Genomic DNA, 16,019 nt, shown 5'->3' on the forward strand with positions numbered 1-16,019 from the left:
CATCTAATTCTCATAATACTGACTCTTGGTTTAATTCATCCAAAGTGTGCTTTTTTAGCAATCTTTTACAAGATACAAATATCGTATTAGTGACAATCAACATATGACAAAATCTAATTTCCTCCAGCAGATATTTATACTCTGTGACCTTTCTACTTTGTGAACTTTACTTGGAAGAGATAGTGACACTGAGAGCTTTCTGCAGTAATTGGACCAGCTTTCATGCATCAAGTAGTTCAGATGGGATCACGCTAAAAACTTAAACACTCTTCTGCCACAGATGTCTTAAAAGAGATGTCAACCACTCGCTGCGCACCAAGTCAGTCCCCTGTCAGCAAGTTCAATAATGGCTGTGTCAAGCGACATCAGATTTGCATGAGTCAGTGAGCGTGTGACATTTTCTGTGGACAAACCTGTAGATTACAACCACAGTTGGCATAAAAAACAACATAATATATCAATAACAGCAAAATACACTCCTGTAACAGGTATAGCAGCAAGCCAGCTGACACTGTAAAAAGTAATTCACTTCAACCATTCATTCTCGCTGGGTAGCAAGGATAATGATAATAATAATGATAATCAAGCACTGACCATTGCCCACATAAATAGACGACAGGCTTTGATATCTGGAATCATTCATGAGCACAAGTGTGGAGCAGAAATGCTTCCATTGATAAACGTATATAACTTGCATCTAGACATAAAAACAGAATGTTTGTTATTACCTTGTGCAGCTAAACTTCTGTAGACGGACCATTCACGATCCAACGTTTGAACTGTAGTAGAGGTCAAGGTTGTCTGTTTACACAATAGCTCCCTCTGTACATGTTTCACAAACTTCTCGACCTCAGTTCCAACTTCTTCCACATAGCGAAATATATCCGCCTGATAAAACAAATGGCATTACATGTAAATTTACTAGTTTATCAAAATGATCTGATAAATCTAGTGTAACATAAATTTCTAAAATTCATTCAAACAGCCCTCGGACACTGGACACAGCCATAGTAGTCAGTTGTTCCAAACATCAACAGACATTTAAAACATGGTGTAAGCAGTGTTCTCAAAATATTTCCTGCATAAACAGCAAGGATGAACGTGCATGGAACAAGGAACCAAACTTCCATAATGCTTCGCATTCTTTCAGTATAAAATGATGCAATATTATGATATAACATTGAGCAAAACAGACCAAGTAAAGGACACATATAGCTATTTCAATATGGCTGCCATTGAGGCCATATTGAAAATCAGATGTGAATGGTTTGTAGGTGTCATCATCGATTGCAGCAAGCTTATACAGTTTCACTAGAATCACTACCAATGGTACAGTGTTTCAAAGGAGATGAAGTTTAAGATTGATGATTCACAATTTTATTTGGTATTTTTTATATGCCTGATGACAGCCATAATTGACTGTGGTGAAGAACTTCAACAACGTGGGACTACATAAGGTGTCCATGTCATCAACAGTGTGGAATTTAAAGTTTTGCAGAAATGATTCAATAGAATTTATATTTTTCCAGGGCAGCATTTAAAGCCCAATGTGGAGACCTTCAAAGCTTCAACCCCTAGATAGTAAGAAACAGGCAATTTTCTCCCAATCCCTTCTGGAGAACTTGAACATGGTTTAAAGAAGTATGACTGCTGACTCGGGTTGGCACACTCAAATGATCCTTTAGGATATCTGCTCTTTCTGAAATAACCATGAGAGCCTCTGCTGTGTAAGTGAGGACAGAGTCCTTGCTTTTCCAAAATCATACATTAATAGTCACACAACACCAACACTATCTCCATTGTGCTACCTTGCCTCCCACCTAAGCATCATAAATTACTAGTTTTTCAGATAAATTGATCTTACCGATTCCTGCGTTTGGGCATGTATTTAACAAACTTAATCTGAGTTTGGCAGAGATACATTTGATAGTGTGGGGGCCTAATACGCCATCAGTCTGCGCTCATCACACAGTCTCTCTATCAGTGCTACCATCACAGCATCATTACTCTCCCACATGTTTGCTCGGGAGGATATCTGCCAAATTTAACCTGAATTACCGACGGACTTATTCAACCTCTTTGTGACAGTCGATATAATCCTTATATAATCTATCAGTCAAACCTTCTGAGCTGAGGAATCAATTATCAACAGTCAGTGTTGATAGGAGAGTTCTGGCACCACTTCAGTGTTGGATATACACACCTAAGACATGACTCATTTGGCATGGTATACTCAGCACCATGGAAATATACTACTCAAAAGAAGTTTAAGAACATCCAGTCTTTCACATTTCTACAGCAACTGTTTGATGCCCTGACAAATAAACCACAGTAGGTAATATGAAAAAATCTGTGTCTTTTAAATGTTTTTCTATAAGGCCAGACCAATCTTATTTCTTGTTTAACAGAAGTTCCTGCTATTTTTCCAGAATACGAAATGACAAGTGTTTGCCATTAATATTGCAATGTCCCCTGCCGTTAGAGAAGAATGAAATATTTATAACATATTTACTACGTTTTATATTTTTGGTTACATACAAGCTGCCTAAACTGACTGGTGTCTGCATAATTATCTAGGCTGTTAAAATACTGGAGACAAAGTAAGTTTGAAAAGTGGTCACAGTGTCATGGTGACCTTGAAGATAAGGTCAAAGTCACCCAAATTAACTGGTCTCTGTATAATCCCCCTATGTACACTGTCACCAAATTTGGTGGGTGGGGTAGGGGGTAGTTGTTAAATTTTAACCCCATATACACAGAAGTAAAAATTATTTAACATTTAGAAGGAATATTACTTTGACTGGTGATTTTATTTATATTTTTTTCCCCTCCCGAATTTAGGTTTTCTGAGGATAAGAGTATGTAAAGCGAGAAATAAAATTTGTCTGACCTAATATAGAATTCCTCACAATTATCATCTTAACTACTCATAGTTGATGTAAGAAGTCACATTCATCATTTGGTCAACACACATTCATTGCAGAACTTCTGTAAAATTATGATTTGCACGCTTTATTTTGTTTTCAGATTAGATTTTATATTTCCAAAAGTGTTTGAATTCCTGACATAAGCCCCCATTTTGATGACTACTACCATTTCCTGCCATGCAGAATCATTCTATCTTGATATCTTTCATCTCCTGGCTTGAAAATTAAAATATTCTTTCTTCACAAATAAACCCAATCATTTTTGCACCATCCATTTAACAAAATCTTAACAAACCTTCTAAAATAGGAAATTGAAAAACAGTAAAAAGTAGTTAGAGACCAGTTACAAGGAAATTAGCTGAAATATTTGTCCTTTATTCCATTTCTTCTCCTTCAAGAGCCCTGAAGCAACTGTGATGATTTACCCACACATCCTCTCTTGACAAGGCAATCCTGCTACCATCAAACAACAAAACCACTGGGACAAGAACCATAAAATAAAACTCAGCGTATCTCCTTAAAGAGCCAAACATCCCCACAATAAAAATTAGTGTATCTCCCTTAAAGAGACAAACATCCCCACACAATATAAATTGACGGTCTCCAGGGGACTGATCTGTTCTACTTCATGGTTCTAAGCCTGATATGACAGCCAAGCGACAGAGAAGCCACAATCCTGTCTAACACTGCAGTGTAGCCACTGACATTTCATCCTCGGCCTGATACCACTATTGTGGAAACAAGTAAGAACACATCAATCGAGAGATCCAATATTGATAAAAACACTTCCCATGGAAGAGTGACGTCTGTGTGCTAAAGAGCTCATTTTCCCTAGATTTGTCAAGATGTGGAGCTTACTCTATACCTTGTTTCAAAGGCTTGTTGTGTATTTAGTGTTTTTGTGAGGAAGAAAGTTGAAAGCTTCTGGCTTTAATCATCATGAATCTACCACAATATCAGGTGTTGATCTGAAACGATGAAGCTCGGGCAAAATAAGGAGCGCTTCAAAAGGACATGATCCACCAGACTTCACACGTAAATGACGGCAACACTTTCATCACAAGCTTAAACACACAAGGTTGTTTCCACAACAAAGAGACATTAATGGCTTAAAAGCAAGGAATTAATAAGTTACTAAGATACTCTCTACATCCAAAATGGTGACATCTTCAGCAGGAGGGATTTGATGATTGAACTGGGGTCTAATCTTTCAGTTACTATAAACCCTTAACTTCAAAATAAAATACTAGACCATGGAATTGAAAGCATGTTAAATTTGTAAAACTACTTCGGATAACAGAATGTTATCTGATAATCTCCACATCCATATTAAAGTTGTAAGTCCAGAGGCGATTGAAGTCATCATGAGAGCGGAAGCTCAATCACAAGAAGTATAGAGACGGAATGCATTAAGATGTCATCTGTCACGCTTTGTCTTCCGGAGGGAAATCTACCAGCTGTGAACTGGGGCCAATCACACAATGGATCCATATAAGCTTAAAGTCAAAATTCAAAATGAACTTTGTTTGCAGTAGTCAGTGCTATTTGCCAGACTGCATAGTATTACTTGAACAATGCCACTGATCGAACTTACATGAAATATTGACAGCTTTTAATAAATTGTTCTGTATTTTCCACATTATCTTGAAAGTGAACACCAAGATTAATGAAGACTGTCAGTAATACCATCAGGAAGTGTCCGTGATGTCAGCCTTTCCTCCAGTGGACACCAGCCATTTAATGTCAAAACAATTAAAACCTGTGCCTGTTCATCTGTTACATGCTAAGTCGTCAAATCCATCATTTGATGACATGAACTACCCTGTTACATTTACTTACACCATGTAATGATTACTAGCTTAAATTTAATTACATTTCCTGCAATGTACCCTTTCAATTGCTGATTAATTTAGGATTGGTAAGGTACCGAGGTGGAACAGTAGACAGAATAGATATAGGTGTTTTAATGAGACTGTCCTTTAATGGACTGTGAGTCAGTGTCTTGGATAAAATTAATTTCAAATTATCACCCTAAATGCTAGAAACCCTTGACAATTTATAATTTATTAATAATTTCAATATAACCAAAAATGGCAAGCTTCAAATGTCCTTCAGAAACATGGCAACAATTTGTCTTTTGTGAGACACAGTCAATCAATGAGCATTACTCATCTCGCTTGCCTTTTGAAACTCTTAATAGCCATGGACAAGTAGGCTCCTTAGGATTCTGTACCTCCCAAAGTCCGAAGCAGATCTAGAGACAGCAGACAACCCATGTGACATCTCTCACAGATGGGATTATTTCAATCTCTGTCTGCCCTTACAACCTTCACATCTTCAACAAAGGAAGACATAAAAGTAAAAGACTCCACACATGAAAGTCGTGTACATTTTGAAAAGATACACAACAATGCATAAAAGTAAGGCATAAAGGCTGTGAAGCACTGGTTGATGTGGTGATGCTGATGTTTTATTATCAGCCATGTCGACTTCAGCTGAGCCCCCAGATAGGAAGACTCACACAGTTAATGTCTGGCTGTAAACGTCCATCTATAACCTGGTCAGATCGGGTCACATAGCACCACAGAAATAGAAAATACAAGGAAGACTGTGCTCATTCATGCTTTCTCCTGATGCCTACTGCACAGATATATGAACATATATATATCATTGTCTGATACATTCACTCTTGTGGCAGCCCTAATGGCTGCTGATCACACAATATGAGGTAATACAAACATTGTTTTTCCTGTACTTATCTAGTTCATTACTAACGTAAAGAGCACTCCATTACCGTCTTCATATATCAAGCATGAACTGAGGGTCACTATGATATATATACACGCTATATATTTTCAGCACTACTCTAACAAAATTGGGCTTATTGAGCTCTGAAATATTGTAAACAAGCACAGAATCTTACACAGTTGGAGAGCTGCTAAAATATTAAAAGTCTGCCAAAAATATTTCATTCTCTACAGAGAAAGAGATGCATGCCAAAGCAGTTTGAACATCTTCAGGTCAATAGTATCATATACGCATCCATTTTCCCTGCTTCTGCAATAAAGATGAATAAAAACTCCTACATAATCAATACTTTATAACATGATTGAAGAAATCTGAGTTGAATGTGACTAGAACCATCATTATACCATAACCTGACCTAATAGATTTCAATCATTTCTACCAGCTATTTCGTTAACCAAATTTATTTCTCCTTTGTTTCAGGATCTTGAAACAATTCTATTCTTGATTCAGTATTATTTATGTTTTCTGTCTAATCTTTCATTTTCTGGGACGCATCCCATAAAACAAACACAGTTCTGCTTCTTTTTGTTCAACAACCAGCATTCTTCAGATGAAAAATGTCTAGTTTATTTGACAAAATACGAAACAAATGAAATATTTCTAAGTGAGTGAAATGTAAAAGTGTGTATTTAGAAAGTTATATCCCATCAAAAAGACATTATTGTGAGAGGCAGCCCCTGTAGCGAGCCAAGTCGGCTATTGAGAGTGATGGCCCAGACAGGCCATAATCGGGCAGAGCCACAAGTTGAGCCCAGCAGAGCCCACTCGACTCAAACATTGATTTAAGGTTTATAAGATAAAACAGTCCTAACGTTTTTTCCACAATCACTTCCAAGACAAAAATTAATTATCTGAGGGACATGGCATGTTGCGAGTGAATCGTAGAGCGATGAAGAGAAACCTTATTACATCAGCAATTTGCCGTGCACATTTGTGAAGCCTGAGCTACTTGCTGCTAGCCTGTGCAGAGAGACATCAATTTCACATGGCAGTATTGACAAATGGACAAGTTATTAATTTGCCAGAATTTCACAGCTAAATCACGGAATCATGAGTTTTGATCACACACTGATATGAATTAGTTTCACTTAGACCTGTCGATCAGCTTGCTGCAAACACTGACTGAAAAGCCTCACTCTGCAACATGTGCCTGGGAAATAGAGCTATCAGTCTGTAACTAACTCAACTATAAAACACACTCAAAATCACTTTATTTATACAAGAGCTGCTCTGGCCATGTTCCTGTTCAGATATACCTCGTCTTCTAACAAAACAATCCAACAGTGGCTGGAGATGGTAACATATTAACACTTACTTCATAGTGAGAAACATATATGTTATAAGAATATTTGCAAAAGAATGTGAATATTTGAGAAAATGTTTTTTGAAAGTACATTGAAAAATGTTATGAATTCACATTCCTAAAAGATAATAATTTGGTTTTTTTTGCAGGTGTTATTTAAAACCAGGCATCCTTGATGTGACAGTTTGCCCCTGATGGTGAAACACCCTCTATTGATGAAGAAAGATGATGGAAAATTATATCCTGACTATGAGAATGCTTATTTGCTCGGAGAATCAATGCTCAGGAACAAATAACTAATTTGAGATCAAGTTTAAAAATATCCAATCCTGTGACATCCAAATATAACGTCTGCACAAACTTGGGACAGCACTTCACCACCGTCTTCACCATGATTCAAGAGTACATTATCGCCACCCATGATGATGGTGCTGTGTCGGTGGAGAACTACACATGGCTGCCACCGACCCCAGTTGAACGTACAGAGGGCGCCATTTTGATCATGGTAGCAGTCATAGGGGGGCTTGGCAACCTGGTAACAATAGCAGCCATCTTTGTAATCCGTAGTTTCCGAAAGTCCTCCTCCGCTTTCCTCTGTCATCACTGCTTGTTGGACATTATAAAGTCTCTGATGTGTATTCCATTTGGCTACAGTTTATTAATGAACACTCATGTGCAGTACTGTAACACTCTGGGAGCCTCGTACATCTTCCTGATGACGCTTACTGCCTACAACCTTCTTGCCATCCTCATCAACGAAGAGTATCAGCTGCAGGAGGGCAAACGTCAAACAAGGGGAGACTACTGCTGTATCGTCTTTGGGCTCTTCATGATTTGGTTCACCACCATCCTCCTCCATCTTGGTGTCGTGTTTATCCCTGGCACCACTGAGTACAACAATGACATCGGTAGCTGTGTCTTCCTCTACGGCAAACCCAGCAACTTCGTCATCCATGTTCTGTGGGTGCTGTTGGTGTCCGGAGCTTTGATGGTGTCTGTCGTCAGTTTCGTGCAATTTTATCGCAAGTTACATTCTCAGTCTAAATGTCACAGATGGACACTGATCCATCAGACGATTTCCATGGAAATGAATGCAACTGATTCCTCAGATGATGAGCATCACATAGAATTTGATGACATCGCCAAAAAGAAAGCTTTAAAGAACTTAAAGATCTACATGCGTCGTGTGATCATCATGGTAATGATGGTGGGGTCGTACACCCTGTTCTGGTATCCGCTGTTCCTCCTCACGCTGTTTGACATTCACTACGCCCAGCCCGCCCACGTGTACCGATACCTCACCATCTTCGCCTGGACTCATCCTCTCACCACACCTGTCTTCTGCGGCATGATACTGTATGACCTTTTCCAACGTCAGACTCTCACACGAGAGGTGTACAGCAACTCACTCCCCATGAAGACATCCCGATCCAAAGAAGCACTCCGACACAAACTACATCAGAAGTACAAAGCTTACGACACAGGATTCATGAATGAGAACTTTGAGTCTACACCATCCCATCAACCACTTCGAGGTGGTGCCATCAACGATGATGCTGACGGAAGTGACAATGAGAGGTTTGCATCATCCGAGCAACCACTGACTTTAAACTATGAGGGATCCACGCTGATATACTGATATTGCGAGGAGTGCTGTAGGAATCAGCGAATTGTTATGAATGTGAAATACAAAGACAGTGAAACCTGGAAATCACTGGAACCGTCTATACATATCAAGGAATCAGTTGATACAAATGTTGAGACTAGGGCAGTTAGATATGATAAATCCGCTGATTGATCATCACTGTGTGAGGTGGAAAATATGACATACAGTTGAGAAGAGTCAATTTATATTTAAATTCTTTTCAACTGGAGACAATGCAGGAAATGAGGAAACAAATGAAGTGACATTAAATGAAGACTATCTGCTTGACATGACACCAGTCGCCACTGGAGTTCAGTAACAGCTGATTATTTGGTGGAACAATTAATGGACACAAGCAGATTTATGTGTGACATGCTTTGACAAAAGAGTACATACTTTTGCAGCATATCGTGATGTTTGTTGCAAAGATACTTTAGGAAGTATAATATTTTTTTTTGAAAGAGGATTTGTTTTGTGGCAGTATATTAGTAAAAGAAAGACATGGAGAAATTACAAAATATAATACTGGAATTAATAAGTTTCAAAGTGAATATTTGTGGAGGAAGGACAAAGTTTAACAATCTATTTTTGGACCTTGAAACCTTCATCACAATTATAGAAAAAGTAATATCAACAGAAAATTCATCACTTTGGCTGGACTTAAGGAGTCCTTCATGTTGCTGAATGTGGGATCATAAAACAAACAAACAGAAGCAGAAGGTGACAGAGATTCTGCTGTGGCCCTAAAGTTTCACTGTCAAAATGAATGGAAGGAGGAAAAACATCATCCGGGTCAGTTGTTTAGGTACACAGAAAGACTTCTATGGAGGAAAACATCACAATCATGACAGAGACAGAACATCCTGGCCACGAAGGACAACTCACAACAAGCAAAAGCTGACTTTCAAATACTATTTCCTGGCTATTTCAGTGGCACCGAGATACAGGATAACACACAGGACACATCTTGAGGCAGTACCAGACTTGAATGTGTCCTCTTGTAGCAGACACATTAACATATCAACATGGCAACAATGTTCTGTTGCCTGTCAGAACCCACATTCGTCTGAACCTCTGTAAGGTATTAGGTGTGAACAGCCTGTTCTGAATACTGAGCAACATGGCTGCCACCATAGTCTGGTGATCAGCATGTGTGACAGATCATGAGAATAAAGCATTACATATTTAGACAGTCTTTGTTACTTATTTCAGTTGGTCGGGTGTCATGAAGTTAGGAAAGGCAAAAGTAAAAAAGGGCTTCGGTGAGTGAAGAGTAAACACAAGAGATGGGTGAATGACATCAGTAAAGATGGGATATCAGTAAAGATTGGACATGAGTGGGTGTAACATTTGAAATCACTGCCAGCCCGGAGTCTGAACGCCGGTTGTTATTGTATCGTGCCGGCAGTTTCAAATATGTGCAGGCCCATATGGCCTTCAGTAAATCATCTGTCAATTATTTTTGAACTGGAATGTTCCCCATTTTTTTCTGGATTAACATTTGGGAATCATCCACAATCCATCATGTTACAATAACTAGCAGTATCAATTCCTGGTATTTCAGCATGTTGGCACAGGAATTTCAACAACAGCCTAACAATAAAAACTCCTCAGTGAGCCATAGGCTTTATCTGATTTTATAGAATCAGTGTGAAACTGTGTATAATGTAGCCTACTTTGTTTCTATTGGTTTGACTTTAACCAAACAGGCCTGAAGATTACATTCATGGCCTGTAGATTTTAAAGCATGCAGGTAGCAGCAGGCCCCGATGGCCACCAAGTAAATTAAAGCACTGCAAACACTGGGTGGGGGACATCAGTAAAAACAGGACATGGGTGGGTGACACTACTAAATACAGGCCATGATGGGGTGACATTAGTAAAGTGAAGACATGAGTGGGTGACATCAGTAAACACTGGACATGGGAGGATGACACTAGTAAACACTGGGCATGAGAGGATGACACCAGTAAACACTGGGCATGAGAGGATGACACCAGTAAACACTGGACATGATGGGGTGACATCAGCAAAAGCAAGACATGGCAGGATGACATCAGTAAACACTGGACATGGGAGGATGACACCAGTAAACACTGGGCATGAGAGGATGACACCAGTAAACACTGGACATGATGGGGTGACAGCAAAATCAAGACATGGCAGGATGACATCAGTAAACACTGGACATGGGAGGATGACAACAGTAAACACAGGACGTGTGGGTGACATCAGTAAAAACTGGACATGGGTTGGTGACATCAGTAAACACTGGACATGAGAGCATGACATCAGTAAACATTGGACATGGAAGAATTACATCAGTAAACACAGGACATGTGTGGGAGACATCAGTAAACACTGGACATAATGGGGTGACATGAGTAAAATCAAGACATGAGTGGGTAACACCAGTAAACACTGGACATGGAAGGATGACATCAGTAAACACTGGGCATGACAGGATGACATCAGTATGGCAAGAAATGGGTGGATGACATCACTAAATACTGGACATGGAAGAATGACATCAGTAAACACAGGACATGGGTGGGTGACATCAGTAAAAACAGGACATGTGTGGATGACATCAGTAAACAAAGGACATGGGTGGGTGTCACCAATAAAAACTGAACATGGGTGGGTGTCACCAATAAAAACAGGACATGGGTGGGTGTCACCAGGAAACACAGTACGTGGGTGGGCAACAAGTAAAGACAGGTCATGGTTGGATTACATTAACAAATTATACATTAATATGGATATATGTGAACATCATGACCTGAAAGGGGCATAATCCAGCATGGATGCAAACTGAATACCTAGAAAGGTGGGCCTACCTGTTCAAATCCTCCGAGAAGTTCCGTTGTATCCATGGCACTGTTCATAGGTAGCACATGGAGCCTGGCACCGGTCAGCTCCGACAGTAGACGCACCATGCTGGACTTCCCACAAGACTGGGGTCCAACCTGAGACAAACAGACAGACACATGTTGAGTTGAACACGAAAACATGGGGCAAGGTATGACATCTCTTGCTAAAGTATTTCAGTTGGTTCAAGCCCCAGTGGATGCAGGTTGTTGACAATCAACTCACAGATGAAGCCTGTCAGAACATGGGTGTTGACAAATTAAAGATCAAAGTTGCTTCAAACCTTGGACTAAAACAATGAGCTGGTCATGGCTTGACCAAACTCTACATAATAAAATATTACACCACTTGGCCACTAGTAAGCCCTGAGATGATGATGACTGATAGCTCCTAATTGTATGTACATCAATAAACTCACAGTGAGTGAGTGAGTTGGGTTTTCGTTTTTATCATCACTTATAACATTCTTCCAGCTATATCCTTGCACGATGACATGCTTTGGGAACACAGTGAAGTGCACTGAGTGAGTGAGCTAAGTTTTACGGCACATTCAGCATTTATATCCTATTTCAGCAATATTTTAGCAATATCATGAGTAGTATATACAATGGGGGTTTTAAAACACTTTCAAGAAAAGTCTCTACAAAGCCTTATTTACAAAATAAGGCTTTGGTTGGGCCCTTAGCTCTTGCTACTATTACCCCTACTACTTAACGTGTGTTGGAGGTAACACTGTGCCGTACGGTACGATCAATAATTCTTCTCTTACAAACCCCCTACCCGGCCCATCCCTCAAGTAGTACAAGTTAGGTTCGTCGGCTTTCATATCCACTTTATCTATGTTGTAAGTTTTGACTGACCATATAGGATCGGTGGCTCGCTTACGGCTATCACCCTCGTGTTCCCCCAGCTGGTATAGATACCTCACTAGGGCCCTATCTGGATCCCACTTTTTTAAAAAAAAAAAAAAGTCTCTAGAACACCTTATTTACTAACTAAGGCTTTGGTTGGGTCCTTAGCTCTTGCTACTATTACCCCTACTACAAAAAGTTGGCGGCCTATGTCACGTTTATATCAATGAAACAGTTTAACGTGAACCGCCTACGATCACTTTGGTGTTCGTAATAAAGGCTTGCTGGGCTTTTTGTATCCCCTGTTCTATGTACTTTTTTTTCTCGTCCTCGCTGATAGCAGACTCACGAGACTTGGATCGAATATCTTGTTTCATTCCGTTATATTTTGTGAGTTCAGAGAGGATTGAACGAAACTCCTCTTCTGAGATCTTACTGTCAGAGAGTGCCGTGGAAATACGCTCACTCACTGTGTTGAGCTTTGCTTCGGCCAGAACCCTGATCTCGTCGTGTTTCAATGCCTTACGATGCAGTCTGCGTGATACTAACTTAAGCGCCAACCCTGCCAACCCTGCCAACCCTGCCACCCCTGCCGTTATTTCAATACCTAGCACTATAGGTGCAGCCACGATGGTAGCCAACAATCCAACACCTGCCGCCCCTAGTCCCATGCTGGTTGCCATAAGGGTAGTGTCAGCCCCGTCCACGATATTGAAAGCTCTATTGTACTTCTTACATAGTGCTTTCCGCGTGTCACGGTCTTGTTCTAGTTGGCGTTTCACATCACATAACTGCCTCAAGCGGAACCCATCTACGGTTTCCAGCGTCTTCGCTACTTCCTATACGACTGGGTACAGACCCATCCTATAATATATATTTTGAAAGATATTTTAATTGGGTTTCAGTTAAAAGTTTATTAATGAATTTGAAGTCTACAAGATCTAGCTTATTAGTCAGGGTAATAGGTGAGAGGCTAATATACTTTTCTGTTGTAATAAAAACCCCACTGAGGCTTATTAAGCGGTTTATAGGGTCCGCGTAGGTATCCCGTTGTATAACAATACGACAATATTGGTCTAGGTGTTCGTCAAACCAGTGTATTGACACCCCGGGTAAAATTTGGTGTACTCTTGAGGTGTTTTCATTATCTAAATAGGAAAAGAAGACTTCTATGATGAGTGTGAAAGGGAGTAATATTTCATCAAGATATCTACTATAAAAATTATTGCTAAATGTTAATTTATTTTTTGGTACAGACTTTAACATTTTTTTTTCGATACCAAGAGTTGTCATGTAAAATTCACTCTCCGAAATGAAATCCCCGGGCCAGATACCGTTATTCCTAATCTTAGAGACCAACTCCAATTCTTTTAATGTGATATAAGGTGAGGTGAATGTTAAGTTGATCAGCCATTTAGGCTCTTTAAAATCTGATAACGACACCCGTCTGTACACGTTGTCTTTGAAGTGCAGGATATATAAGGTGTCTTCCTCACCAGGCTGATCGAATCCATCCGTATCTCCTAGGTCGTTAAGTGTAGTGTTGGGATGACTGGTCATTATTATACTATTACGATATAATTTCCAACTGGTTTTTTGATAATAATTCAGGGGTGAACTTCATACCCATGAAGTGTATGTTGTCAGGCAGGAAGATCTTGGTTAGTGATATCTTGTTTTCCACGATCACGTTGACCCCCTCCAGACTGGTGTCGGCTCCAACACCCACCCGCACGTAAACGTTGCAAACTTGATACTGGTGTCGTTTCACCCACCCGAGTTTGATCCCCTTCACGATCTCGACATCATTCCCCGATGGTTCCCCTAGGTAGACTTTGATGATCAGTGTTGAGTTTGCCGGTAGATCCTCTAGTATAGTGACCACGCCTTCGAATTCAGACACCAACTGCAATGTCACGTTTTGTATGGTCAGTTTACTCGATAGCATGTGGACTGCCATAGTGTTGAGTGGGCTGACGACTACGCTACGTCTCTGAGTTGGGACATAAGCCACGAGCAGGGTTCCATTGTTCACGACTTTGTTTAGGTGGTTGTCTTTGTTATCCGTGAATACGTAGGGAGAGACGAGTCTAATATTGAGAAACCAGTCGTTATCGGGTAACAACACCCACTTGTCATCTTCGGTGAAGACGAGCATATATGGCTTGTTTCGGGCGACGGTAGTGCTCTCAACATCGTCTAAGTCGAACAGTTTACCCCCGAACGATGGGTATATTATCCAATTATTATTACCGGTGTTGACAAGGGCGTACTTAGTGTTGACTGTTGCTCTTGTGGTATCTACTATATCACTTAGGGTTCCACCGGAGACTTCAACGCGTTTGTAAATGTTGTTTTTCAGTTGCAAGGCGTACGATTTACCATCTACTCCGGGAGCGTCGAAACCGCGCGTGTCTCCAAGGTCGGAGATCCCGATATTGACGCATTTTTTCACTCCGGGCCCTTGTGCGCTGGTCATTTTACATGAAGCGTTAAGCTGAGGTATCCTATATTTACAGGATTATGATTTATATCTAACACCGATATTATCAGCTCAGATATGTTGCCCTGGGTTAATCTCTTATACTGCCGTGGTGAAAATGACTCGGTTCTACCGTCGTTGTATTTCTCAGTTTTCACCGGCACTGCTCTCAGTATAGTGGAAGGGTGACCTCCTTGAATGTTGTACGTTGTGCTCACCTGACCGAGATGAATGTACAGCTCTCGGTACGGTACTAGGTCGGGTAACTTCGTGCCTGTGACGGTTGTTGTTGGTTTTATCTCGTCAGGAGACATACCGAGTATCCTCGCTAATGGTCGGCCGAGCCTCAAGGAGGTTCTTCCGTTGTTGATTAACACCACTGTGCCGTTTGAGTCGTTCATCTTGAGTTCGGCTCCCAGGGGTTTGAAGACCTCGTCGTTTAGAGAGCACACGCTGTAGTAGCCGTCAGTTATCTGACTGCGAGCCCCACTGACGAACAGCTTATTGTTGCTGGCGTTGATGTTAGTCCATTGCGGTAGGTAGGTGATATCGCAGAGTGCGACTTCGAGTTGACCTGACGTGTTATCGATCGCGTGCGTCAGCTGAACGGCCTCACCGCTCGTTATTCCTGGAAGTGTTATGTACATGTTAGAGTATATATGCTCATAATATAATAGTTTTAAAATGTATTCCCCTGGTGTGTTTTACCCTAAACTGGACGTAGATTTCTCCCCCATGAATATCGTGGTTGCTCCTGGGTTGTATTTCAATGCCCAGCTTTTAGATGTGTTCGATAAGTATAAGCTTTCGGTGACTAACGTCAAGGCAGTCCACGCTTGGTTCAACAACCCTATGCAGTTCTGGCAGAATCAATTCAACTTTGCCGTGTGGTGCGCTACAACGGGGTGTGGTGTGACATTGACCGACACTTGGCGTGGACCGCTGAGTCAGTCTGTGTTCAAGTTCCACGTGTACTACCAGGTCAGACGTATCCTTAAAGAGATCAGCGCCCCCCTCCCACAGGACAAAGCGTGGGACGCAACAAACAACCCGTACGATAGACGGGCCTACGAACGTATTTGCAATGAATTCGAAATAAACCCGAAGACGGATTGGCGTTTGCCGGGCCCGA

At 40.7% G+C, this 16,019-nt stretch overlaps 2 protein-coding genes across 2 annotated transcripts in view; one reads left to right on the forward strand and one right to left on the reverse strand.

The window, feature by feature from the left end:
- Window positions 1-16,019, reverse strand: part of LOC137286150 (midasin-like) — a 130,130-nt gene that overhangs the window by 67,834 nt on the left and 46,277 nt on the right. Inside the window, exons 39-40 of the mRNA XM_067817826.1 lie at window positions 11,524-11,652; window positions 729-888 (exon numbers count right to left, since the gene is read on the reverse strand). Of these exons, the coding sequence (XP_067673927.1) occupies window positions 729-888; window positions 11,524-11,652 (289 nt within the window). The remainder of the gene's footprint in view (window positions 1-728; window positions 889-11,523; window positions 11,653-16,019) is intronic.
- Window positions 7,430-8,698, forward strand: LOC137286149 (octopamine receptor beta-2R-like). The gene has a single exon (XM_067817824.1). It carries the CDS (start codon window positions 7,430-7,432, stop codon window positions 8,675-8,677), a length of 1,248 nt encoding a protein of 415 aa, XP_067673925.1. The 3' UTR covers window positions 8,678-8,698.

The sequence above is a fragment of the Haliotis asinina genome, chromosome 6 (genome assembly GCF_037392515.1).
Source record: "Haliotis asinina isolate JCU_RB_2024 chromosome 6, JCU_Hal_asi_v2, whole genome shotgun sequence".
In the NCBI taxonomy this organism is placed as follows: Eukaryota; Metazoa; Mollusca; class Gastropoda; order Lepetellida; family Haliotidae; genus Haliotis; species Haliotis asinina.